The following is a 26,442-nucleotide window of genomic DNA, read 5'->3' on the forward strand; positions in this document are numbered from 1 at the left end:
TGAGGCCCGGTGCATGGAATGTGAGCACGGGGCAGGGGGTCCCCTCAGGCCAGCCTGCACCCTCTCCAGTCCAGGACCCCTTGGGGGATGTCCGACTGCCGAGGATTGGGCCTAAACCGATCATCCCTCTCACAATCCTGGACTGCTGACTCCTAATTGCTCGCCTGCCTGCCTGCCTGTCTGGTCACCCCTAACTGCCCACCCTTCCAGCCTGGTCACCCCTAACTGCCCCCCGCTGCCAACCAGGTAACCCCCAACTGCCTCCTCCCTGACGGCCTGGTCGCTCCTAACTGCCCCCCATCCCCCCGCCGGCCTGGTCGCCTCTTACTGCCCGCCCCTGCCGGCTTGGTCGCCCTCAACTGCCCTCATCCCCCCGCCAGCCTAGTCGCCCCTCACTTTCCCCCTCTCCCAGCCTGGTCACCCCTCACTGCCCCCCTCTGCTGGCCTGGTCACCCTTAACTGTCCCTCCTGCAGGCCTGGTCACCCCTCATGGTCCCCCCGCCGGCCTGGTTGCCCCATGCAGCCTGCTGTTCAGTCATTTGGTTGTCCCTCTCTAACCCCCCTGCTGGCCCGGTCGTAGGCAGCCATCTTGTGAGGGTGTGAGGGTTAATTTGCATATTACCTCTTTATTATATAGGATTGATTTCAGAGAGGAAGGGAGGAGAGATAGAAACATCAATGATGAGAGAGAATCATTGATCGGCTGCCTTCTGCACACCCCACACTGAGGATCAAGCTTACAACCCCGGCATGTGCCCTGATCGGGAATTGAACCGTGACCTCCTGGTTCATAGGTCGACTTTCAACCACTGAGCCACGTCGGCTGTGCGAGATAAGAGTTATTTTAACAAGGTGTGCTGTACAGATTCTCTTGACCTCAACTCCCTGTCTCTGGTGATAACTTTTTTTCAATTGGTAAAGGGAGGACATCTTTAAAGTGGGAGTTTTATCTCTTGCTTTCAAAGGGAGGTCAGAGTGCCTGTACCTGCTGTTTTTCAGGCACTTTTAGTTAAAAATATCCTTATGTCAGAGAAGCATGTTTTGGGTTGACATATTCTGGTTTCCTTTAATTAACCCCTAGAGTGCCTGGGAGCACGATCACGCTCCTCCTGCAGTGTCACTATTAGATGCTAGTAGTTCACTCTGTATGTGGGAAAAAAATTGGAAAACCTTAACTCAAAATGCCTTGGCAATTTTAGCATAGTTCCTAGGATACCAGTTGGCACTCAAAGGGTTAATCATCAAGTGTCTTAGTGGAGGATTTAATTTTGGTCACACTGGGGTTTACCTGGAAGATTTGTTTCCCAATTCAGCCAGGGTCTAGGTTTCAGGTCCTACTCTCGGTTACCATACCTTAGGGTCCCCAGTAGCAAGTACAGACATATCTCGGAGGTATTGTGGGTTCCCGATCGCCGCCGTGAAGTGACTATCACAGTAAAGCACATCACAGGCACGTTTTGGCTTCCTGCTGTGTATAAAAGTTATGTTCACATTGCACTGTCCTCTGTTAGTGTGCAAGAGCATTGTGTCTACAACCCCACGTGTATCGTGCTGGCCGGGTGTGGCTCAGGTGGCTGAGCAGCTCACCAAGCACTGGGAGGTCATGGCTGGGATTTCTGGTCAGGGCACAGGCCCGGGTTGTGGGCTTGATCCCTAGGAGGGGGTGTGCAGGAGGCAGGTGATCGATTTTTCTCTCTACCCCCTCCCTTCCTCTCTCTCTAAAAAAATCAATAAAACATATTTAAAAAATTTAAAAACCAAAGTATATACCTTAATTTAAAGATACTTTATTGCTACATTGGGCGGTGAGCACATGGTGCAGTATACAGATCATGGTGCATAGAAATGTGCACCTATGTGACCTTATGAACCAGTGTCACCCAGGAAATACAATTTTAAGACTGTAAATACATAAACACTTTATTGTTAAAAATGGTAACCACCATCTGAGCCATGAGCACAGGGGTAGGGACCGTCCGCCCCTCGGGCCCTATAGGCCTGCTGAGTCATGTGGTCTGGCCCTGCAAGGCATCGGGGTGCGTTAAATGACTGACCAGTTCCAGCCGGCTAAGGTTTCAGTCGGTAACTCTGTGTGGCCTCGGTTGATGGTGTCAATATCCACATGGCCCTGGGCAGACAGGAGGTTCCCCACCCCTGCAAGGTAGCACATGGCCATCTTTTAGCTGGTGGAGGGGTCGCCCGACTCTGAGGCCGTGGCTGGCAGGCGGGGCTGCTGGAGGCGGAGTGGCTGTGGTAACGCCGGACAAGAGGGCAGCAGTGAGCTTCCTGTAGGACTGCCCCCTCCTCTCACTAGTGCCCTCCCTCCTCTCACTACTGCCCGCCCTCCTCTCACTACTGCCCATCCTTCTCACAAGTGCCCGCCCTCCTCTCACTAGTGCCCACCTCTCCTCTCACTAGTGCCCCTCTTCTCACTACTGCCCGCCCTCCTCTCACAAGTGCCCACCCTCCTCTCACTACTGCCCGCCCTCCTCTCACTGTATGCATTGACGAATGAGTGGATAAAAACAAACTGTGGTCAACACAGTGAAGCCCTCCCCTCACTAGTGCCCCCCTCCTCTCACTAGTACCTGTCCCCCTCTCGCAAGTGCGCGCCCCCCTCTCACAGTGTTTTTTCTTGAATAAGATGTCATACTCATTTTCACTTCAGTTGTGTTGATTTTGTAAGTTTCCTCTTTGGTTTTTATTCTGAGACTGATGATCTTAGGAGACTGGGCTGATTAATTTTAAAGATCATGCCATCCCCTCCTCTGACCAGGTAACCTGAACTTTGTTCTAAAATCTTTTCTGCATAGTTCTGTTCACCTTTGGTTGAATTGTCAGGGAATTTAAGTGGTATAACATGTGTCTGGGTCAAAAATTCAATCTTGGTGAATTCAGTGTGGTGGAATGATAATAACCTCAGCTCTAGCTGCGATTGCCAAGGAAGAGGTGGTCTCATTTGTCTCCCTGGTCACAGTCACACAAACTTACAAAGTGGCTTTTAAAAACGGATTATTTTCATTCTAATTGTATATGCACTTACACATTTGGTGGTGGAATCTGCAGAGATATTTGCACATCTCGTTCATCACCCAGCTGGCTGGGGTACAGTGAGGCCTCCTCTTTTGTTCACCTGCGGACGAGGAGTGAGTTCTGGAGAGGCCTGCGGGAGGAAGGCCAGCCCAGAACATTGCCCGTCCTCTGGCTTCCCCTCCTTAGCGCATCACCAGTCCGCCTGTCTCTCTTCATGTAGCTACTGCCCTCAGTGGAAGGAGAGATCATGTAGGTGACAGCAGTTTAAAACAACATTTTAAGGAGTCGTTTGAAAAAAATTACTAATATGCACCCCCGAGTGCTCAGATGGCGGGGTGGGCGGCCTTGTCACGTGACTCATTCACAAACCCATAGTTGCTTTTGAAAATTACCACTGTTCTCTAGTCTCCCCTCCCCCATCTCTGGCAGCCAAGGGAGGCAACAGAGAACTCCTGCCCAGCCTGGGACAAAGGCCTTTTCTAGGAGCTTTACTTCCGCTGATTGGAGTCCAAATGCTAATTGGCATCCGCTGCATTGAATCATTGTGTGGGACCAGCAGCTGCCGGGCTCTGGAGACATCCAGCAGGGGCCTGACCTTTCTTTCCAGAATGTCCTCTCGCCTCTCAGTTTCCCTAAACTCCAGCGCTTCTTCCTGCGTGTGTCTGGTTGTGGCCTCCGCGGGGGTGATGAGGAGCAGGCACTGGGACTAGCCTCCCCACAGGGCTGCATACACTTGTCTTGTCCGTCTGCCAGTTCCTCTCTCCTTTCATGTCGGGTTTGTTTAAAATTCCAGTTCTCGTCTGTTTTCTGTTGTGTCTTCTGAGGCAGGTGGTGGTGGGGGTGTGTATTTAAATGTTGGGTTGAGACCACCAAACGTGTTCTTAACGAATGGTTAAAGGAGGTGTGCACTCAGTTGGTTCATTATTACTTTATCTAAAGACAACATAAGCCCGTGTCAGTCAGTCAGGCATCAGGCCTACCTACGGCTCCAGCTGCAGTCGCTCAGAGTCGATGGCAGGTCCTGCCTCTCCACTGAACTCCCTTTTGTCTGGTAAGATGTGTACTAGTCACTGTTCTGTAATCATAGCAGTGAGAGAGGGATGCTCCTCGGTTAGTGATGGCGAACCTATGACACATTCTTTTTGATTTTTCCTTGTTAAATGGCATTTAAATATATAAAATAAATATCAAAAATATGTCTTTGTTTTACTATGGTTGCAAATATCAAAAAATTTCTATATGTGACACGGCACCAGAGTTAAGTTAGGGTTTTTCAAAATGCCGACACGCCGAGCTCAAAAGGTTCGCCATCACTGTCCTAGGTCATGGTTTCATTACATGTGTCTGCCCGCACCTTAGCTTCCGGGATGCAGGCCGCCCGGTGCCCGTGTGCCCGCCGTGTGCCAGTGTGCACCTGTGTTTCACACCAGTGGACAGCACTGAATTTAGGCCTGCAGAGGAGTTTAAATGTGTAAGAATTCTAACTTGGTTGGAACCCATCCCCGGAGTCCTCATGACCCTGTTGTTGCTCAGGCACACCGCCTGGGAGCAGAGAAGCGGCACTTGCTCTCTGTCCTGGGGGAAACCTGCTGGCAGTGCATCCTGGGCCCTGGAGGCCTTGGGGTACCTGCTGGTGTGGGTGGGGGTGGGGCTCAGCGCTGGAGGAGAACTGAGTCTGCACAGCGCACGCAGCTGCTCAGAACTTACGAAGTGATTGCCTGCTCTTACCACAAACGAAATGCTGGTCAGCGTTTCCATTTGTCCTGCCCTGACTCAGCATTGCTCTTCATTTTCCTACAGCCTTTACACCCCAGGTCCTTGTAGGTTCACTGATGAGTGTAAAGAGAAAAACAAACCTCCAGTTCGCTTTCTAATGACCTAGCCCCGTGTAAGGCACGTGGAGGTTGGCTTTTCGGGCCGATGTGTTTCACTGTGGCCTGTCTCTGAGGAACGCATGCCTCCCAACAGGAGCATGTTTAGGGCCGTGGTCATGTGCCGACTGCTGTTAGGAATCCTTCCTCTCAATTAGCCTCATTAGGGACACCCTGGGCTGCTCAGGAGCCCACAGGCACGGGGCCACATGCTGGCGCAGAGGAGAGCAGCTCCGTGCGCCCTGTGCCCACGCCGTGGTGGCAGCTCACTGTCCCCTGCGTGAGGGAGTGGCGGACAGAACCCAGGACTGTGCTGTGGATGGATTGGGCGTCTAATTCCACTCGGGCCTGCCCCTGTGCCGCCAGCTGATGTTTTAGTATGAAGTTCTTTTGAAGAGAGTCTGTTCTGTCGCCCTAGCCAGGCTGAACACTCGTTCTGTTTAGCATTAAGGTAGCATCCTAGTTATTCAGTGTCGCATTTTTTATTGTTGCTCTCAACATGGCCCTGTTGAAATCACAGATGAAATGATGCTCATTTGGTGTGATTTTTCTGTGTACAGGGCTTGAAGGATGGTACAGTGTCTGCAAATCAATAAATGGGATGCATCACAAACTGAGACAAAAATCACATAAGGATCACTGCACAGGCTGCCAGTGACTGTACTTACCACAGGACTTTGCTCTCATTCACAGTCGTGACCTTGTGAGGCACAAATCATTTCATCTGTGATTTCAACAGGGCCATGTTGAGAGCAACAATAAAAAATTCGACATTGAATAACTATAGACCAGTGGTTCTCCACCTTCCTGATGCCGCGACCCTTTAATACAGCTCCTCATGTTGTGGTGACCCCCAACCATAAGATTATTTTCGTTGCTACTTCATAACTGTAATGTTGCTACTGTTATGAATCGTCATGTAAATATCTGATATGCAGGATGTATTTAGGCGACCCCTGTGAAAGGGTCGTCCGACCCCCAGGTTGAGAACCGCTGCTATAGAGTATCTGTAATATGCTCATGCTTGGGCAGTCGGAAGCCACTATTTGAGAATTGCTTTTCTAAGATGATTCATGTTTGTTATGTGTTTGGTTTCCAGTGCAGTGGTGTACAACTGGAAGTTTCTCTTTAAAAGATGGTTTCTTTCCCTCTCTGGTCTGGCTCAGTGGCTAGAGTGTCAGCCTACAGATTGAAGGATCTCGGATTTGATCCCGGTCAGGGCAAGTCCCCGATACACAAGGATAGCGAGAATGGACTGGAAACTTCTGTCACTGCCTGTGGGGAGGGAAGTAAAGTCGTGCACATTATCAGAAACCACACATTCTGTTTTTATTTTTTCTTAAGGATGAAGAGGAAGAAATCAAACTGGAGATAAATATGCTGAAGAAATATTCTCATCACAGAAATATTGCCACATATTACGGTGCTTTCATTAAAAAGAGCCCTCCTGGACATGACGACCAGCTCTGGGTAGGCACCGTGTCCGTCTGGGGGTTTCCTCGTGGGCTGGGTGGAAGGCAGCAGGGGCCTTCCAGAAGGGGAGACAGCAGAGGAAAGGGGCTGGTGTCTGGGATCTTTCTTGGTGGACATTATACTGATGTTTATTTTGATGTTTTCACTTTGCCTGTTTCAGGAATAGAATGGCATGTTTTAAAAACAATGTAATTAAAGAGCAAGGAAATTAGGATCTTGAAAATAAAAACTTTAATTATGAAAATTAACCAGTTAACTGCTATGTGTCCAAAACGAAACCATCCTTGCGTCTATAGACGCATACAAAGGGTTAACATGGAAGCTATACTGAATGAATCTTCCTTTATTACCTGGAAGTGAGAGACAGATCACAAGAAAACAAACATATCAGTAATTTTTAAAAGTATTGTTAATAATAGCTAATTAAAAACAATAAATTCCAGGAAAATTTCTGGACTTGACACATTCAAAATTCTCTCTTCTTAAACACATATATATTCAAGATGATGAAACAGATATTGTCAGAAATATGGTCATCACATTAGTTACGCCAAAGGCTCTGGACATAGAGAGCAGTAATAGAGATCAGTCCTTTTCCTGTGTTTCATAAAAGCCATTGTAGAAAATTTGCAAAATTAAAAAAATGCAAGGGAAATAGTTACTTTCATTTCAGTTGCCCAAATGTCATCATAGTTAAAATTTTAGTTCAATTCATTTGATTTTTCAGGTACTTAAAAAATATATTTACGTTCATGTTGTTCAAACATTTAGATACAGTATATAATATAGTTTTTAAAACTACGTGTTACTTAAAAAATAGCATTTCTCTTTTGTTCTGAACCCGGTCAATGTAAAATAGTTTGAGAATCGTAATAGTCTCATTTTGGCACATGAGAAACACTGTTAGGGAGTATTTGTACCAGGTTTCTGATAACTGGGCGTTGATTAAGAACAAAATGGTCCTCCAGTCCCGCGTGCGTGGGAGAGAAAGGCACCGTCAGCACCGGGGCTGGGGGCTGGCGGGTCAGCAGCCTCAGTCGCCTGCTCGAAATGCGCACAGTTACTACTTGGACGGTGACATGCTCTCAGTAATTTGAATGCCTCCAAAATGGACATGTGCCTGGATCTTCAGGAGGGAAAACGGAGTCCGACTCCTGGGTGTGTGGGTGCCCATGTTGTGTGTGTTTCTGCCCGCAGCTGGTGATGGAGTTCTGTGGGGCGGGGTCCATCACGGATCTGGTGAAGAACACCAAGGGGAACACGCTCAAGGAGGACTGGATAGCGTACATCTCCCGGGAGATCCTGAGGGTAAGGACCGGCTCTGGTGCCCCGGGACCTGGCATTTCTGTCTGCACGTCCCTTGCCCAGAGTGTTCCTCGAGGTATAGCTGCACAGGTCGTTCTTGTCTTGACAGCCAAGGGCTCTGTCTCGCTAGCTGGCTTTGATAGTTTAAGCTTCATCATGGTTTTGATCTAAAGATCCAAAGTATTCTGGCAAGTATCTAAGAAAGTAGATTGAAAGAGGAAACAATTTTTTCTGTATCTCCCTGAATTCACTTCCAGGTGTTGAGAAGTCAGAGTGGAGGGGAGAGAGAGCGTCCTGCTGTTCTCTGAGAGCCCCTGTCTGAGCCTGTGGGCCAGCGGTGGTGCCGAGCACGGGCACCTGGTTGGGGCCGGGCACTCGCTGCTAGTCTGCTGCAGTATGCATGAGGGAAAGTTCCAGTGTCACTGCTGCTTACAGCAGCTGGAGGCTTGTCTCATGATCTTAGAGGAAGTTTCTGCACTACTATTATAGCAGCTTCTGAAGATCCCTCCTGGTGGCAGAGCCACCCTGACCACAGCCGGGGAGCCTCTGGCCGGCCAGCGAGCTTAGCTTCCTCCGTGCTTGCCCCTGGGTTACACACATGAATGACTTGGCTTGATTTCATTTACCCCATGTTCTACTGAGTTAAACTGGAATCTAATTGTTAGGCTTCTCTCACTAATACAAAAAACTGTTACTTTATTTGTAGGTGAATTTATCCCCATTTTTATATTGAAGTTTCATAGAGGACTACAGGTTTAAAAAATGCCAAGTGGAAGTCATAGAGATAGGTTTTAATTTCTTTTTATTTAGATATTTAAAAGCCCAGTGCACGGATTCGTGCTCCACTAGGGTCCCTCAGCCTGGCCTGCGCCCTCTCGCAATCCGGGACCCCTTGGGGGATGTTGGAGAGCCAGCTTTGGCCCGATCTCCGCAGGCCAGGCCGAGGGACCCCACCGGTGCACAATCCCTCCTTCCTTCTGAGATTCATTAGGCTGTTCCATGTTTCCATGCCTATGGTTTCCGATCCTGCATTGAGCGCCTGCTCCCTGGTGGCCGATGCCCATCATAGCTACCGGCCGGTCGCTTAGGCTTTTATATAGTAGGTCCTCGGGTTACGTCAGAGATCCGTTCCTACAGCGCAATGTCACGCAATTTTCGCCGTTAGGTCAGAACCCACCTACGTAAGCACCTACGTCACTCCCATGGAGCACATACACAGCAGTAATGAAGTGAAACAGTAAAAAAAGATTAAAAGAAAGATAACAATTCCTGACCTTTACTTGTGGTAAGTAAATAATAAACAACATAAAGCACATATGTACATACGTCGAAATGACGGAACTTTATTTTTTATAAATGGGAGATGGCGACGTAACCACAAAACAACGTAACCACGAAACAACGTACGTTGAGTCTGACGTAACCCGAGGACCTGTGTAGATTTTGCACAGCCCTTGACAATAGGAAATTCCCTTAAGAAAACTAGTTGTGTGGATGAAGTGGGAGAACCATCTATTTATAGTCACATTCAAATTTTATTATTAAAGTATCGGGTTCTTGTCTGAGGCTACCACGGGGAGCAGGGTGTGAGGAGGGGAAGGCGTGTGCCTGCCCGCTGAGATGGAGCGCAGGGCGCACAGGTGTGCGGTCAGCTGTAAGGAAACAGCCTGGTGGACAGGAGGGCCCTGGCTAAGGCGGTGGCTGCTGGAGTCCATCAGACCTGGTTGTGAGCCCTGCCCTGCTGCTTACCTGATGTGCACCCTTGGCAGCATCACTCAGCTTTCAGGACTGCCTTTCTCACCTGTGAGATACAAGTACCAAGCCTATAAAGGGAGTGCCTTCATCAGGAGAATTAATGTCAATGTATCGGAGTCATTTAATGTGACACGTGCATACACAGCTAATGCTCACTTAATATTAGTTGTCCTTACTCTGTTAGAAGCACATACACATCTTTCCTACATGTAACTCCAGTGTAGGATTTCTCACGCAGAGAACTAGGTTTCATTGTAAATGTCTGAGCCATCAAATGAATGTATTTTAACACATTTCATCACAGGCAGTTTCATGGTTTTTTTTTTTCCCCAAAGAGCCTGCAAGGCCAAAGCTGGAACAATTTTTTTTAAATTGATTTTAGAGAGGAAGGGAGAAGGAGAGAGAAACATCAATGATGAGAGAGAATCATTGATTGGCTGCCTCCTGCATGCTCCTTACTAGGGATCGAGCCCACAACCCGGGCATGTGCCCTTGACCGGAATCGAACCCAGGACCCTTCAGTCCACAGGCCAATGCTTTATCCACTGAGCCAAACCAGCTAGGGCAGTTCCATGCTTTTATGTGCACAGGCATACATTGTTTACCTGGTGTGTGCACTAAGCATGTACTGCTAGCCTGGGTGTTTGAGGTTGATAGACATCATGTTGAGATGCAGAAGTGTGTTCCCCAGTGAGTGCGTGATTTGTCTTTCCTGTGACAAAAGTCTGACTGAACTTAAACACACCAGCCTCTGGGATCCAGAAGCAGACCGAAGCAGGTGTGTATTTATCATGAAGGAATTGCTAGGAGTCGTTCTGGTAAGAAGAGGGCCGTAGACGGGGAGGTGAGCTCTCGTGGGAAAGGAAGGCTGCACGCCCACAGAGGCGTGGGGACCCTGGAGAACGTGCGGAGGGTGGGACCTGCTCTCGCTCCTCAGTGGGGGTTGGTTCGGACTCTGCTGCGGTGAGGTCCCTCAGAAGGTGTCTGGAGTGTGTGGAAAGCTCCTGGCGGCCCACTGGACCTCTTGAGACCAGAAGGTTTACCAACATCCCAGCACTTTGCGTTCAGTCTGCACGGCAGTCATGTGCATTTAGGCCAGTGGTCGGCAAACGGCGGCCCCTTGAGTGTGGCTCTTCCACAAAATATCACGTGCGGGCGCGCACGTACAGTGCGATTGAAACTTCGTGGCCACACTCAAGGGGCCAAAGAGCCGCATGTGGCTCGCGAGCCGCAGTTTGCCGACCACTGATCTAGGTGGAAATGGGCGTTTTTACTAAGGGGCACTTAGAGCCTTTCGCAGCCACTGCTGACAGCCGGCCTTCGGCCACTCCTTGTTCCCTGTCCAGCAGCGAGATAGTTGCAGAGACTGCTCCCCCGCCTTGAAACCGATTCATTGTCTGGAATGTTTACTTGTGTGTATTGGGGTCTGTCGTCTGTCTCTGCTAAGAAAGAATCGTTGCAGCTTGGTTTTTGATATGGGAGCAGCGAAACACACATGTGCTGTTCTCCCAGGCACGCCATACAGGAAAAATGTGTTCACTGTTTAGAGCGGTCCTGGCTCAGGGTGGCACTGGTGACCAGCTGTTGGCCACGCCTCCACAGTGTCGGTGCCCAGTGGCCACCCTTGGCCGTACACAGCACAGGAGACACGCCTATGTATGTTGCTCGTTAGGAATAAGAATACCCAGGCCACATTTGTCTGAGGACACGGGTACTTGTGTTTGTTGCTAAGATGATGCTATAAAGGTGTAAGAAGGGGGTTTGTGCAAATTATAGAATAAATGATGAACGGGAATAGTACCAGTAGAAAGTAGGAAAGAATTAGGGAAGCTACGTGTTTTTTGCCTCTTCCTTTGCTGCTCACAGTTGTTTCACACTGAGAGGAGGGCTTTCTTCCTAACTGGCCCTGTGGTGGCTCATGTGTTAGTGCCTCTCCCCCCGCCAGTGCCCGTGGCTAACCCTGCACCTCCACCCACACACACACACACACGGCTTCACACGTGGCTGGTGGAGGCTGTGGGCAGCCCTCTGCTTGAGAAACAAGTGTTCTAGAGCAGCTAGTTGTGTTCTTGCTCCCCCTCTCAGAAGAGACTGCTCTCGGGCTTCCTTCCAGATACAAGGTCATCAAGAAGCACTATTTACTTCACAGCCTTCAAAGTCATGATAACAATAAAACCCACAAGCAATGGAACAGGAAAGTCAAACCCTTCTCTTCAGCCCACCCCTCGGAACTAGCCCTTTCCCAGTGAGTAGGTTGCTTGTATCGGAAGGAGGCGGGCTCTCGATTTTGCTTCTCGAGCTAAAGATGGGGCAAGTAAAGGAGTGAGAGAATGGGGCGTTTTATCTTTTAGACCAGCCGTGGGCAAACTACGGCCCATAGGCCAGATTTGGCCCGTTTGAAATGAATAAAACTAAAAAAAAAAAAAGAAAAAGACCGTACCATTTTATGTAATATAAAAAAGAGGAACAAATGTAATAATCTGAACAATAAAGATTTAATAAAAAAAAAGAATCAAACAATGAATGTATAACTAAGTGGAACAACAACAACAAGAAAAAAAAACAAAAAAAAAAAAAAGAAAAAGACCGTACCCTTTTATGTAATGATGTTTACTTTGAATTTATATTAGTTCACACAAACACTCCATCCATGCTTTTGTTCCGGCCCTCCGGTCCAGTTTAAGAACCCATTGTGGTCCTCAAGTCAAAAAGTTTGCCCACCCCTGTTTTAGACCATGTTTGGATGCAAAATGTAGTTGTGTTCTTGCTCCCCCTCTCAGAAGAGACTGCTCTCGGGCTTCCTTCCAGATGCAAGGTCATCAAAAAGCACTATATGCCGGGAGTTTTCTCTCTCTGGGAAACGTATACTCTAACACAGTGGTTCTCAACCTTCTGGCCCTTTAAATACAGCTTCTCATGTTGTGACCCAACCATAAAATTATTTTCGTTGCTACTTCATAACTGTAATGTTGCTACTGTTATGAATTGTAATGTAAATATCTGATATGCAGGATCGTCTTAGGCGACCCCTGTGAAAGGGTCGTTAGACCGCCAAAGGGGTCGCGACCCACAGGTTGAGAACTGCTGAACACAAAGCTCTTTTGATGGCTGAACTATTTTGCATTTGGGGTAGAGGTGGGATGATGGGCTGTGTGCTGAGGGACCCAGTTCACCTTTGCTTTCCCCTGGGATGTGTCTAGTTCAAACATACCTCAGGGTCACCCCCTGAAAGCTGGGTGCACAGTGTGGGAACCCGCTCGGTGCACAAATAGCACAGACTTTAGCCGCGCGAGCACACAGTCATCCACAGCGTGTCTGGGGAAGCTGGAACGTGGTGACGCTACCACAGGGACCTAGCCCACCGGAGCGGAGGGTGGGCATGTGCTCTGCCTGTGGAGTGCTGTGAGCAATGTCTCCCAGGAAGCGCCGGAGAGTGAATTGGATGTTCTAGCTATGGTTTGCAAAGCCCGTGGCCCGCACACGCCCTTCTCGGGAAGGCTGTGTCTTGGTGACTGACTGACAGAGACAGCGACTAAAGTTCACTCTGTCTTCCTGCTCAGGGCCTGGCGCATCTTCACATCCATCACGTGATTCACCGGGACATCAAGGGCCAGAACGTGCTGCTGACGGAGAACGCAGAGGTGAAGCTCGGTACGTGACGGAGGCGCAGCCGGCAGCACCCCTGCCGTGGGCATCAGCCAGCCTGCAGCCGGTGCCCGCGCTGTCTGTGTCTGCGCCCTGTGACAAGTCACTGCTTAGCCTGGCTCCACCCTTCCATCATGTCCCCCCACCCCCGTTCTCTGTGTAGCAGACAGACTAGAGTCTAAGTCAGATCATGTCATTTTCCTGCTTCAAGATCACTAATAACTTTCTATTTTACTTTGTATAAAAGCCACATTTCCTGTCATGGCTCATAGACAGCCATGGCCCTGCTGCTGCTACCCTCCTTCTGTGAGGACCTCACTCCTCTCCTCAGTGACTGACTGATTTCCTTGGGACTTGCCTCAGGGCCTTTGCACAGACTGCCCCCTGGGTCGAAGCTGCAGTGTTTTCTTCATCCTCATTGGCCTTCGCTGACCCTCTGATCTGTGTCGGGTCCCGCTGCCTTGTTTCCTCCAAAATAATGATCACAATTCATAATTATTAAGCTATTGTTTACTTACAATTCTGACTCCTTTATGAGAATATAAGTTCTGGGGGTACAGCGACCAGGATTGATTTATTTGCTGGAATGTTCTTACGCAGCACCTGGCACGGTGCCTTGAATGTGGTAGGTGCTCGGTAACATGTGCGTAATGGGGTGGAGCCCATGGTGTCTTCCTGGACATGGTTTGTGATGGTTCTCTGTCCTGGTGGCCCTCTGGGTTTCCGGTTTCCCTTGCCTGGATCTCAACTCGCTCGCACCCACTTTCATGTAATACTCCTGTCAGATTTAAACAGGTTTAACCTTGTTTCCTTCCACTAAGTCATCATGAAAACTATGCTTATAAGAATCTAGCCCACCTTTAAAAAGTTGTAGGTGCAGCAGCTAGTACTGAAAAGTAAGATCTCATCATTGCTCTTGCGTAGTGCCTGCAATGACTGGCCATCTGTGGAGAAATAGTCTGCCTAATTGGGATCCCTCCCAGCTCAGATGGAGGCACTGGCACGGCTCCCTCCCGACTACACAAGCCGTGTGTTCCCTGCGCATCCCTCAGTGGTCACTTGCTGACCATCCCCTGGCCGGCGAGCCTGTTTCAGAGGAATGTTCACGCCAAGAGCTGGCCAGGTGGCTCCTCAGGCTGATCCGCAGGCAGGAGTGGAACCTGTGCCCTGGGAGTGATCTCGGCTCGGAGCGACCAGGCCTGGCAGCTTCCGGGCAGGAAGAGGGCTGCTGGCTCCCTCTGGAAAGGCTGCTCGTCGTGCGGTGACCGGAGGAGGCTACATGGCAGTGACGTGTTCCTGCTCAGTTTGCTCTGAAGACTCCGCCTCCGAGTTCTCGTGGTCTTGTGTTTGACTTGTTGTGTTTCACATTTTCTTTTTTTCTCCTCTTCCAGTTGATTTCGGAGTGAGTGCTCAGTTGGACAGGACTGTGGGGAGGAGAAACACCTTCATAGGCACCCCCTACTGGATGGCGCCTGAGGTCATCGCCTGCGACGAGAACCCAGATGCCACCTATGACTACAGAGTAAGAGGCGCCTGCTCGCTTGGCTCACTGGGTCCCTGCCGTTCCTTGAGGGACAGGCCCTGCTGATGCACCGCCCACCCTCATCCTGCCTGCTCCCTCCGGGAGGGTGCCTGGGCCCCTGTGCGGGGGTAGCACTGTCAGCACAGCGTTTCAGCGCTTCTCAACCTGTGGGTTGCGACCATCGGAAAACACATATAGCATATCAGATATTTACATTACGATTCATAACAGTAGCAACATGACAGTTATGAAGTAGCAACGAAAATAATTTTATGGTTGGGGGTCACCACAACATGAGGCACTGTATTAAAGGGTCACGACATCAGGAAGGTTGAGAACCAGTGGAGATACTGCCTTCTCGTGTCCATTCTGCACCATCACCGGTCTTCTTACTAAGGAACAAACTGCTTCCAGGGCAGCCTGGGCCACTGGGCGGATCCTGTGACAGAGCTCCGCCTTTTATCAGGTCACAGTGTGTCTGCATGACTGCAGTGCCTCCAGACACGTGGCTCAGCCGTGCACGTCCTGATCCTGATGGAGAACCACATTTGACCCTCAGACTTGGGTTGAATATATTAACCCAAACAAGTTTTTAAAAAGTCCCCTGACCTTATCTAACAAGTCAGAGTGGTTAATGTACCTGTTTAATAACATTCAGAATTGAGTTCACATCATAACACTGTCCATTTCCACAGTATCTATATATAAAAAGGCCAATGCAACCATTACGAATGACCAGTCAACCGGTTGCTGTGACACACACTGACCACCAGGGGGCAGATGCTCAACACAGGAGCTGCCACTTGGTGGTCAGTGCGCTCCTACAGCCAACCTCCCTTGGTCACTCCCCCCAGCTGACTCCAATCAGTCCCAATCGCTGGCCAGGCCAAGGGACCCTGCCCGTGCATGAATTCGTGCACTGGGTCCCTAGTTTATTATAAATACCCAATTAATGAAATTTAATTTAAGCTTATGGTGTAGAGGAATATGCATTTTATTTTTTATTTTCTGAAGTTATTTCAAATAGATTATAGATTGTATGACTTTTCACTCTTTAATACATCATTCTGAACCTGCAAAATTTGCAAACATTTTCCAGTATTTTCATACATAAGTAAATTAAAAATAATTTTTAAAGACAAAACTCGTAGTTAGACCCAGCTGATCACCTGGATTAGTAAGGTTAGCTCGGAGGAGAGGTGGTTGGCTCCGCCGCACTGGGCAAGGCCTGCTGCGGAGGTGGTCCCAGGTCCAGGTGCTGCACCTTCCCTTGCTCCCTGCAGTATGGAAACCTCCATGGAACCAAGGAGAGCTTTGTGGGCCTCTCCTTAGTCCTGTGATCAAACATATGTGTTTGCACTTGAAGTAATTACAGTAAAACCATGGAACTGAACAACTTTAGTGATTCCCATGTTATGAGAGCATATAAACAAAAGAATGCTAATGACAGCAATCCTTCATTAATTACTGTAAAAGCCTTATTTGGATTTTGAGAAATTGGCTGATGAACCTTCATTCATTCATCATCCATTGTTTATGGAGTGCCTACCACATGCCAGTCACAATTCCAGGGACACAGAGGTGAACGAAACAGATGAAAATGCTTGTCCTCATGGAGAACAAAGTTAAAATTCAGCTTCTAAAACTAAGAAAAGATTCCATGCACAGAAAGCTCTTGACTTTAGTGCTCGCTCCTTAGGAGTAGGCAGGGCGGGAGGGGCCTAGTGGGGTGACTCTCACAGTGGCCACAGTGTTTCCTCCGCAGGGGTAGGGCCTCACACAAAGAGCCCTCCGGCCGTTCACCGTTTAGCACCCTCATGAAGTTTGAGAGGTAAACGTAAAAGGAAGCATATGTTAGGGCCAGGGATCTAAATGATCTCACGCTCATAGAGAAATGAAACACTGGACAGAAGAGCAGGCCGCGGGTTGCGGGGGTGTTTGCCCAGGCACCACCTCCACTCCCTCGTAGACACGAGTGGTTCTGATGAACAAATCACTTTCATTTGAAAGGTATTCTCACAATTGTGTCTGTGCTTTTAACTTCCTGAGCGTTTTTCCGTTTATACACCAGAGAATGCATTTGTCCCATTTGTGTGAGTAAACAGCCGTGTGAGCTGGGGGCCTCGTGTCTGCTATGCTGCCCATGATGTGCTGTTCTGTTTTGCAGAGCGACCTTTGGTCCTGTGGCATCACCGCCATCGAGATGGCAGAAGGTGCTCCCCGTAAGTAGCGTTCTCTGTAGCCCAGTTGTTACCTGTAACGTACACCTAGCTCTGAGTCTCACAAAGAACAGCTTCGTGGATAGAGCCATTCCTGGTGGGGCCTTCGATGAAGGACCCTGAGCACAGTGAAGCTTTAGGTTGAGAGGAGCCAGTGGAACCCACTATTCCTTTTGGAGATGTGGGTGAGCTCCGTAGGCTCCTCTGTCCTTTACTGGAGGTGAGCTCAGATATGGGCCTGAGACTCCGGTGAGTGGCCTCAGGTGACAGGCAGGGATTTTTCTGTATTCAGTGAACTCGTCCTAACACAGGGAGCTTAAGCATTGTGTGTGAGTTGACTTTACAACTAGAGGCAAGACTTTTTATCTGTAGAGTAGCATTTTGTATTACCTATGAACTCCTGCTTTGGATTAAATCAGTGACAATTTCATTTAACTGATTTTTGATCAGAGATGTGGTAGAATTGCAGAGAACAGGAAAAAATAGCATTTTCTGCTGGTTCCCCTAATAAAAAAAGTATACACAAAGAACGTATAACTGTCTGGTAACTGGTTGTTGCTGAGTAAATTTTTGTTGAATGAATGAAAAAAATTGCCAACAACTAGGGATTAGTTTGCAGTACAGAAATGGGTACCTGTTGTGAACACCCGTGTCCCTCGTGTTTCCTCCTGAGTGACTGGCATTGCCTGGCCCTGCCTCAGCTCCTTTCTCAGTGGGGATGGGGTTGTCTTTTTTTGGCCCCCATTTCCCAGCTGCCTTGTAAGAGTCTCATGAAGGTAAATAGCACATGAAAGTGCCCACGGCCGTTGTGCATGGACTTGTGTACCTTGGGTGAGTGGGAGGAGCGCCAACAGTGACTTCACAGATTTAAACAGTTCCCTAACAGGCGTGCGGGTCATGGAGCACCAGCGTGTCCCTGAGTGGGCGGCCTCTCTGGAGGGCTGGCCTGGGAGCCTTCATGAGCAGCGTCTGATACTCCCACGGCAATCCAAAGAATTAAACTTATTTCCATTGTCAGCTTGTAGAAGATTTAGGAACTTAAGCTATTGAGTCTTTGAACACTTTGAATCAATATTTATCTTTGATTCATGAAAACTTTTCAGTGTCTTTTTGAAATTGTATATTCTTCTTGTGCTGGTCCTCCTTATATTTTGCTATGTTTAAATGGGGAATCCAGGGTTTGCCCTAGGGCTCATAGCTACAAGTGCGGCCTGCTTGACACAAGAAAGCATATCAGAGGACGTGCCCGAGCGTCTGGTGTTTGAGTGAGCCCTAGAGATCAAGAATGAGTAACATAAGTGCCATACTGACAGACCGTCTCCTCTCCCCAGCTCTCTGTGACATGCATCCAATGAGAGCACTGTTTCTCATTCCCAGAAACCCTCCTCCCCGGCTGAAGTCAAAAAAATGGTAAGCTACAAACGGTTTTGTTGTTGTTCTTTTCTTTTAAGAAAAATTGTTCCTTTTTAGTTTCACTCCAAGGCAAAGTTCTGGCCATTCTAATCCCCAGAGAGCCAGCGCCAGTGCCCCAGACACCAGTTACATGGATTTTTTTGTTCTGTTTATTTTCCTCGATAGATTCTCTTTGTGTTACGAAATAGTGACAAGTGGCCATATGAAACACTGTAACACGGTTAAGAAAAACGTCCCATTTTAATATTTCAACACACTTCTAAGTTTGATATATTTCTGAACATTTTTGCAGTAAAAAGCAAAGCTGAATGGACTTACAGTTCCTCGGGTGAAATGGGATGTTAGCATTAACGGTGCCATTTACTGTTATCGTTGCAAAACATGGACGCCAGGCGTCTTTCTTCATCCCCGAGCTCTGCTGTCTGTTTCTCCCTGCAGCTCATTTATTTGCTAAAGAAACTGTGTATTCTTGGAGAGCGGCATGCCCTTTCTGAGAGCTGTGCGACCGACCGTGGTGTGGGCTGCTGGTGTGGTGCCACGTTACTGTCGCCAGGGAGCGCACGCTTGTTGTCTGAGCACGTTGCCCGCTAGCTCCCGCCTGAAGTGTGAGCCCTCTCGCTCAGTCCCCTTTGCGTTGTCCATCCCACTGTGCTCGGCTAATTGGTTTGTTCCTTTCTGGAACTATTTCTCAATTAGTGTTGTCCTCTTAGGTTCTTGGCTCTAATTCTGAAATACGCAGAAGACCTCAGGGTTAAGTCTTCTATTCTGGATTTGGTCTTTCGCTGTTCCTGTCTGCTCTTTTCTTCTTGGTTGCTCATCTGATGTTCTGTGGCTTCTGTTTCCTGTCTGGCTGTGTCCACACACACGTGTTTTCACTCCTGTTTCTTTCCTGCCCCTCACTGTCCCTTCCCCCAGCACATTTCACCACCCCTGCCCCACCTTTTGTTTGCAGGCAGTATTTTTCTATTCTTTATATACTGTCTTGAACCACATTCAACTCCAGAAAACTGGGGCGCTAGTTTGTAGAAAGGTGTTTAAGGCCGTATACTTGTGAAGACTCTAGCCCCAATGGTCCCCTGTACTCAGACGTGAAAACAGACCTCCGTGGGTGGCCAGCTGAGGGGGACCAGTGCCTCTCGTGGAGGTCAGGGAGGAAGGGGCCAGCTCACACACATCGGGCTTGTGCTGCGCGAGGCGCGGTCACTTCGCCCTTTCCTTTTCTCTGTCAGATTTTATTCAGGAGAGCGTAGCTCCGTCTTCAGGGGGCCTCACAGTTCACAGGGCTTGTCATTCCTCAGTTTGGGGTCAACCACTACTATGTGCATAACACAGAGATGCAATGGGACAGATGTGGATGATGACGAATTCTCCCTGAGAGTTCTTGCCGAAACGTCCCCCTAAACTTGATTAGATGCCTGTTCGGCCACTGCTCCAATTTACCCACGTTTTCCAAAACAGCAAGATGGCGACAGACATAAGGCTCCTTCCTTCAGGGTTGCTGTCTTTCCACTACGTGTACTTCTGTGTGGGGAGAAGTGGCTCCCAAAAGGTGATCACGAACTCTGCCAGCAGAATGTATTAGTCAATTTTAAAGGATTGACTATAGACCATCGATTCCCACATGTTTATACGTGGACATGGTATGACTTTGGAATCTTTGGCATCTTTTAGTTGAGGGCTCCAACCTCAGAATCCCTGGTTCGTTAGGTCTGAGGAGTGACCCAGGTTTGTGTATTTTCATGAAGCCCCAGGTGACCTGTGGGCGTGGGGTTTTCGAATCACAGTGTCAGGGCGCTCCTCCCCAGCGGCTAGGACCCTCCCTGCTCTTCGCACCCCACAGGATGAAGCAGCAGCCTCCTGACCTGGGGCCTTCTCTGAGCGGACCCCAGCCTATCTTTCTGTTCTTTTCCATGTTTCATACCAGCACTAGGAAAGGATTCATCATTCGTCACGGTTCTCTACCTGGGTTCACGCCATTCCCTTCTCTCTGGAATGATGGCTTTTCTCACGTCTCTTGGATACCAGAGGTCCTGCTCTATGCTGTCCAACCCACTGAGCACCCACCCCTCTTCCCTGTGATGACACGTGCACACACCTCCACTATATTTCCTGTGCGCACTTCTCATAGAGCCGAGCATAAACAAGTGTCAGTTGTCGATCCATAAATATTTGTTGAATTGAAAAAAAAACTAGTAAGTTTGAATGGAAATATAGGACAATAGAAGTGATTCTTAAAAGCAGTGAAGTAATGGGAAAGAATTGAACTAATTTTCTAATTTACATTTTTTAAACTGAATAACTCATTCATTCAACAAAAATTTATTGTGTACCTATTGTGGCCTGCCATCCTCGGTGCTGGGCATGCTGACCAGTGGAGACTGGGAGCCCGTGTCAGCGCCGTGCCTTTCCCGCCGGCGGGAGCAGGGCCATGGCACAGTTCCTCAGTGCACATGCCCCGAAGAAGGGCTCCTTGCTGGGCACGTGGGGGGCTGCAGGGGAGGCTAACCCAGGAGGTGATGCCGGGCCAAGTCTCAGAAGGTGTGAAGGCCGAGGGTCTGGGCCATGACTCAGGCTGGGGGTCAGCATGAGCTAGGCCTCTCAGCAAAAACCCAAGTGGCTGGTCTGAGAAATGTTGGTGACAGAGTTCCTTACCCCTTCAAACCATTGTTTCCAAAGCTGTACATAAGCATAAAGAGCGAATGACGATCCGTTTGAGACTGGGATTGGAATGTCACGTTAACACAGCAGTTCTCAACCTGTGGGTCGCGACCCCTTTGGTGATTGAACGACCCTTTCACAGGGGTCGCCTAAGACCATCCTACATATCAGTTATTTACATTACGATTCATAACAGTAGCAATATTACAGTTATGAAGTAGCAACGAAAATAATTTTATGGTTGGGTCACCACATGAGGAACTGTATTTAAAGGGCCAGAAGGTTGAGAACCACTGCGTTAACAGGTTCAAGGGCTCCAGCCTCTGGTCGCTTACTCGGCTCCTTCTCTTTTGTTTCTGTATTGTCCTTGTCTTCCAGGTTCCAGACATCCATCCTCCACCTACCTTCGTTTTAGCACCCCCCTCCCCCCCACAACTAAGTGGTTAATAATGAGCAACATGAAATTCAAACCCAGTTACTTTAGATCAGCTCTGCATGAGGAGGTCTGTGCTTATTGCCAGTGATCTGGTCCAGCCCCTGGACGGTGGGCGTCTGCTCCTGGTCCCGGTCCTGAGCCCCGTGTGTCTCCCCACACCATGCTTGTGCTTTCCCAGGGCACCTTGCTGTCCTGGGGCTCGTCTCTGCTTTCAGCTGATACGGCACTGATCTTTGGGAGTTTTGCTCTTTGTGATAGACATTTGATGATCTTTTTTACTTTCTCTTACAGGTCAAAGAAATTTTTTAGTTTTATAGAAGGGTGCCTGGTGAAGAACTACATGCAGCGGCCCTCCACAGAGCAGCTCTTGAAACATCCTTTCATAAGGGACCAGCCGAATGAGAGGCAAGTTAGAATCCAGCTGAAGGACCACATAGACCGGACCAGGAAGAAGAGAGGAGAGAAAGGTATTAGACCTGTTTTTATTTCATCTTAAACATATATATTTTGCTAACTAAATAGGTTGCTCCTGCCTGCTGGTCTCTGCCCGCAGGCCCGTGACGGGCCAGGTCCAGCAGCTGCGGTGGGCCCAGGGCCTGCAGGCCTCGCCATGCCAGCGTTCGGCTCGCCCAGCCTCCGAGAGACAGTGCCGTGCGTGTGTGTGGCCGGGTGGCCGTGTGGATGTGTATGCAGACGGACCTGCAGCTGCATGTGACATAGGCGGAACCCACTTCAGTTCTCAGTCTGCATTTTTCTTACCAGGAAACTGGTTTTAAATGTATGTCTCTGGAAACAAGTTAGAAATGTATTTTTTGTGAAGAGACTGTTTATAAATCTCTTCAACCTTCCTGGTTTGGATTGCTCCATCGAGGGAAATTGCTCACTGAAAGCCAGGTACTGACATTCAGGTCAGGGTCTAACCAAATGGACTGTTACTTTTGGGGAAATGGCATAGAACCTGTGGAAGTGAAAATAAGTTATTTGTGTTGAAACTTAGTCTGGTCTAAGGAGAGTCAGTTTTGTCTCCCTCTGCTGTACTCTTTCATCAATTTCTCCATGATTCCACCTTTATAACTGTGGGAACATTGATTTTGTTTTTTCTGCCATTAGTATCTACTTCCTGCTTCCCTTTCTGCCCCCAGTGCTAGGGGGATCCCCGAGCACTAACAATAAACATTTTATTATATACATATACATGTATACACACCACACACACACACACACACATCTTAAATCTTTACTGTTGAAAGTATCACATATGTCCCCCTTCTCCCCACATTGACCGCTTCCAGCCTACCCCTGCCCCCGCCTTAGTTTGGGCAGTGAAATCTCCTTTTGAAATTCAGCATCAGCGTGGATTTTCTGAATTTGCTGACACTCTTGGGCCATTTTTCTTCTGTGTCCAGGGCTCTGGGCCTGTCTTGGCCCTGCTCCCTCGGCGGACATCGTGTGGGTGTGTCTTGGATGCACAGATCTGCTCTCACGGGGGAGTACGGCCAGGGAGCAGCCTCCCTGTGGAAGGTGCGGTCACGCGCCTCTTCCCCCACGCTCTGTACACATCGCTATTTTCACCCAGAACATGTTGTTCACACGCTCCTGGAGACCTGCCTGTGTGTGCACGTGTCATGATTTGTGAACAGTCCCGTTTGTCTTTTCTGAACAGATGAAACAGAATACGAGTACAGCGGCAGTGAGGAGGAAGAGGAGGAGGTGCCCGAGCAGGAAGGAGAGCCGAGGTACGCCAGCCGCTGGTCCACAGAGCACGCGGGCTCTCAGAGGACGCCCTTCTCCATAGCAGGCAGGATCTCACCTGACTCTGGAAGGGCCTTAGTAGCCTCCATTCTTCTCTATTTTTTGAAACATTTCTATAAGCATGTCCGCCTCTAGCTCTTTCCCACTGATCCTTTACCAAGATTGCATTGCTCCTTCCCACACCCTGCCCAGTCCTTAGGGAATGTGTGGGCTACGTGAGGTCCTGAGGAAGGGAGCCCGCCGCTGGCACCTCAGGCAAGAGGTCCTGCACGCACACAGTCCGCTAGGCCAGGAGGGCCGCCATGGAGAAACTGCACTTTTACCCAGAACGTTTTTTTGTTTTGCTCCCACAAGTGTGGTGAGCAGCATTCCATTTCCTTTATTAGGTATACTCTGTCCTGACCCATTTCATAGCCCACAGTCCTCCCTGCCTCCCAATGTACAGGGAAGCAGAAGGATGAAGAGTTGGTTGTATGGACCTAGAGGAAACTAATTAGTCAAAGGATAGAGGAGTTTAAAATTGTAGTACTGGTCTTGCCTGGCTCATGCTGTAGCTGCACATACTAACTAACCAACGGAACACAGGCGGGTAGGAGGGTGAAGGGCCTGTGGGCACCCGTGTGTACAGCTGGCAGCTTGACGCAAGCATAGCAGGAAATAGGAGAATTTGTTGAAAAAACTTCGTAATGTCCTTTTCGAGTAATTTGAATTGATGCCATGAGCAATGCAGTTGCTTTGGGGTGGGAGCAGCATCTAATGAAAGAGGCTGTGGAAGCAGATTCCTTTGCCATGTTACTCTAGTGTTTGGGAGTGGAGGGCGGAAGACCAGCTAGGAGGGGTCGGTCAGTGCTTAATGTTTGGGGCTCCCTGGGGCTCCGCAGCTGACCCTGGACCCACAGGAGGTGCGAGGGCACACCCGATGAGACTCGTGTGCAGATGATGCAAATGAAGGTGCTGAAGGTTACGTGGTACTTCTTGCCCAGCAGACCAGAGCATGATGTGACTGTCACTGATGGGAAGTAAGGTGGTCAGACAGGGATGCTCCCAGCTTTTAATTTTAGAGTTGAGTTATGTGAGCATCCCAAGGGAGATATACCCAGGCCAGAGTTTTAAGATGTTTATGAGATGCATGAAAGCAGGTAAGTACTACTAAGTTGTCCGTGTGGTTACTGCCGTGGACTTGTTGGAAGGCGGGTTAGGGCGACGGGAGCTGGAGCCGCTCCTCAGAGGCAGCGGCCACCTGAGCACCCCTTCCTCCCGCAGCTCCATTGTGAACGTGCCTGGGGAGTCCACTCTGCGTCGCGATTTCCTGCGGCTGCAGCAGGAGAACAAGGAGCGCTCTGAGGCTCTTCGGAGACAACAGCTGCTTCAGGAGCAGCAGCTGCGGGAGCAGGAGGAGTATAAAAGGCAGCTGCTGGCCGAGAGGCAGAAACGGATTGAGCAGCAGAAGGAACAGCGGCGGCGGCTGGAAGAGGTAGAGAAAGGACATGTCCAAGTTGGTTTCTCTTTCTTTATTCACATTGGTCACTAGACACTCACAGGGCATTGTCTGCAGCTCCCGAGGCAGCAGCCTGGCAAGCTCTCCCGCCACGGGACGCAGGCCTTCACGTTCCTCGTGAAAACGCCAAGGGGCCTGCCCTGCTGCTGCTCACACAGTGCCGGCCGGGCGTGCGACGGCTCGCACTGGCTCTGAGAGGCCGCTCCCTGGGGTTCGGCTCTTGCTCCACCTGATTTCTTCTCGCTCTTGGTCTCTGGGTTCCAGTTTGCATGTACATATTTTTTCTGCAATCTCTGAGTTTTTCATATGAAAACTTTTCTGCAAATGCCTGAACTTCAGGGACATTGAAGGTAGGAACGTAGGAGAGTTGTGCTGTGTGCCATGCAGGCGCTGTTCTGTAACTGGCTGCACGCGTGCGCTTGGCGTGTCCTGTGGGGGAATACATTTTGTGCCACCTGCTCATTTACCTCAGGGACACTGGTAACGCTGGTAATGTGGCTACAGCTATTTCATTTTTAATTCACAGAAACATTGTTTTCCTATATTTCACTTGGGGTTCAAAAGTGGGTTTTGATTTTATTTTCCTAACTGGTTTTATTTTATATTTCACAGCTCCGGGTTTCTCATTCATAATATTTCTGTCCACTTCATTTACATACTTACTGTTTTACCTCTATCTTTCACTCCAGAAAAAGAATGCAAAACATATATAAATATAATATCAATACTGGGCTTTGCTCTATAAATACAATAACAACACATGCTGTTACCCAAATTACTTCAGAATACATTTTGTAGGGGAAGACTTTGTTTCATTTTCTGTGTTTCTAACCTGAATTCTGCAGACTTTAAATTCACCCCAGCCTTAGAAAACCCGTGCCTATCTGCCCGAGAGACTGGGAAGTTCGTCCAGAGTGTGTGGAAGAGACCCTCAGACTGAGCCTCCCTCTGCAGGGGGAACACTGTTCACGGACGCTCTGGCGGTGTATTTGCTCTCGGGGGTATTTTTAAAGCTGTCCTCAGTGCTCTTTGAAAGGGATGCAGTGGATCCGAGGCTGCGAGGCGCAGGTTGAGCACAGGACTGTGGGGATGCTTGGGTTCTGAGGCTCTTTCTGGTTGTTGACCTGGAACCTGCAGCTGTTCGCTGTCCTTTCTGACCGTGGGCTGTCCTTCCCTTTAGCACAAGAAACGGGTGGGTTGGGTGGTTTATAACTTAAGTGCGAAGGCAGGTCAGCCAGAGCTGGTTTCTGGCACAGGCCCGGGAGCTGCGGCCGGCCGAGCGGTGCTGGGTCCCGCTTCCTGCAGCCTCTGCAAGGAGCAGGGCCTACGCAGGGACTTCTGCTCAAGGAGAACTTAGCGCTCACTGCTAATGTCATGGCCCCGTAGTGTCAGCTCCTCAGTAAACGTTCACACTCAAAGTCCACACTCAAAGTCGGGAAAGAGGGCCCCACTTGGGAAAGAGGGAACTGCGCAGGGACAGGGGCGAGGGCGGGCTCCTGGTGCTCGGGCTCTTGTGTCGGCCTGGGGAGTGAAGCCATTGGGAATGTTTGAGCCATCAGTGGTTTGTCGCCCTGAATTGGCATTCAAGGTTCAGTCAGAACTGTTTGCGGACTAGGGGTGTCTTTTGTTATTAAAAAAGTAAATAAAGGTGATCTGCTCACTCATAAGACAAGTGACAATTAAAACTGAAGGGAATAACTTTCTACCTGTGAGTTCCGGAAAGTAAAAAGGCCCCAAAGCTGAGATTATGGGAACACAGTGCAGCTGTCCTTTCTTTGAAATGGCCACAAGGTCGGGCCCATGATGGGGGTGGGGTTAGGGCTTCTGCCAGCCCCCCTGTTCCTGACCCCCTGCAGGTGAGC

The 26,442-nt window shown here is 49.2% G+C and overlaps 1 protein-coding gene across 24 annotated transcripts in view; it reads left to right on the forward strand.

Moving 5' to 3' along the window:
• The window catches only part of MAP4K4 (mitogen-activated protein kinase kinase kinase kinase 4), a 237,950-nt gene that overhangs the window by 165,292 nt on the left and 46,216 nt on the right, over positions 1–26,442 (forward strand). For all 24 annotated transcript variants that reach the window (XM_006761102.2, XM_015562223.1, XM_006761104.2 and 21 more), the window contains exons 3-11: positions 6,249–6,374; positions 7,575–7,685; positions 12,998–13,088; positions 14,474–14,604; positions 16,772–16,826; positions 18,155–18,233; positions 21,622–21,797; positions 22,994–23,066; positions 24,346–24,556. In XM_006761102.2, coding sequence (XP_006761165.2) covers positions 6,249–6,374; positions 7,575–7,685; positions 12,998–13,088; positions 14,474–14,604; positions 16,772–16,826; positions 18,155–18,233; positions 21,622–21,797; positions 22,994–23,066; positions 24,346–24,556 — 1,053 coding nt within the window. The remainder of the gene's footprint in view (positions 1–6,248; positions 6,375–7,574; positions 7,686–12,997; positions 13,089–14,473; positions 14,605–16,771; positions 16,827–18,154; positions 18,234–21,621; positions 21,798–22,993; positions 23,067–24,345; positions 24,557–26,442) is intronic.

The sequence above is a fragment of the Myotis davidii genome, unplaced genomic scaffold (assembly GCF_000327345.1).
Source record: "Myotis davidii unplaced genomic scaffold, ASM32734v1 scaffold296, whole genome shotgun sequence".
Classification (NCBI taxonomy): domain Eukaryota; kingdom Metazoa; phylum Chordata; class Mammalia; order Chiroptera; family Vespertilionidae; genus Myotis; species Myotis davidii.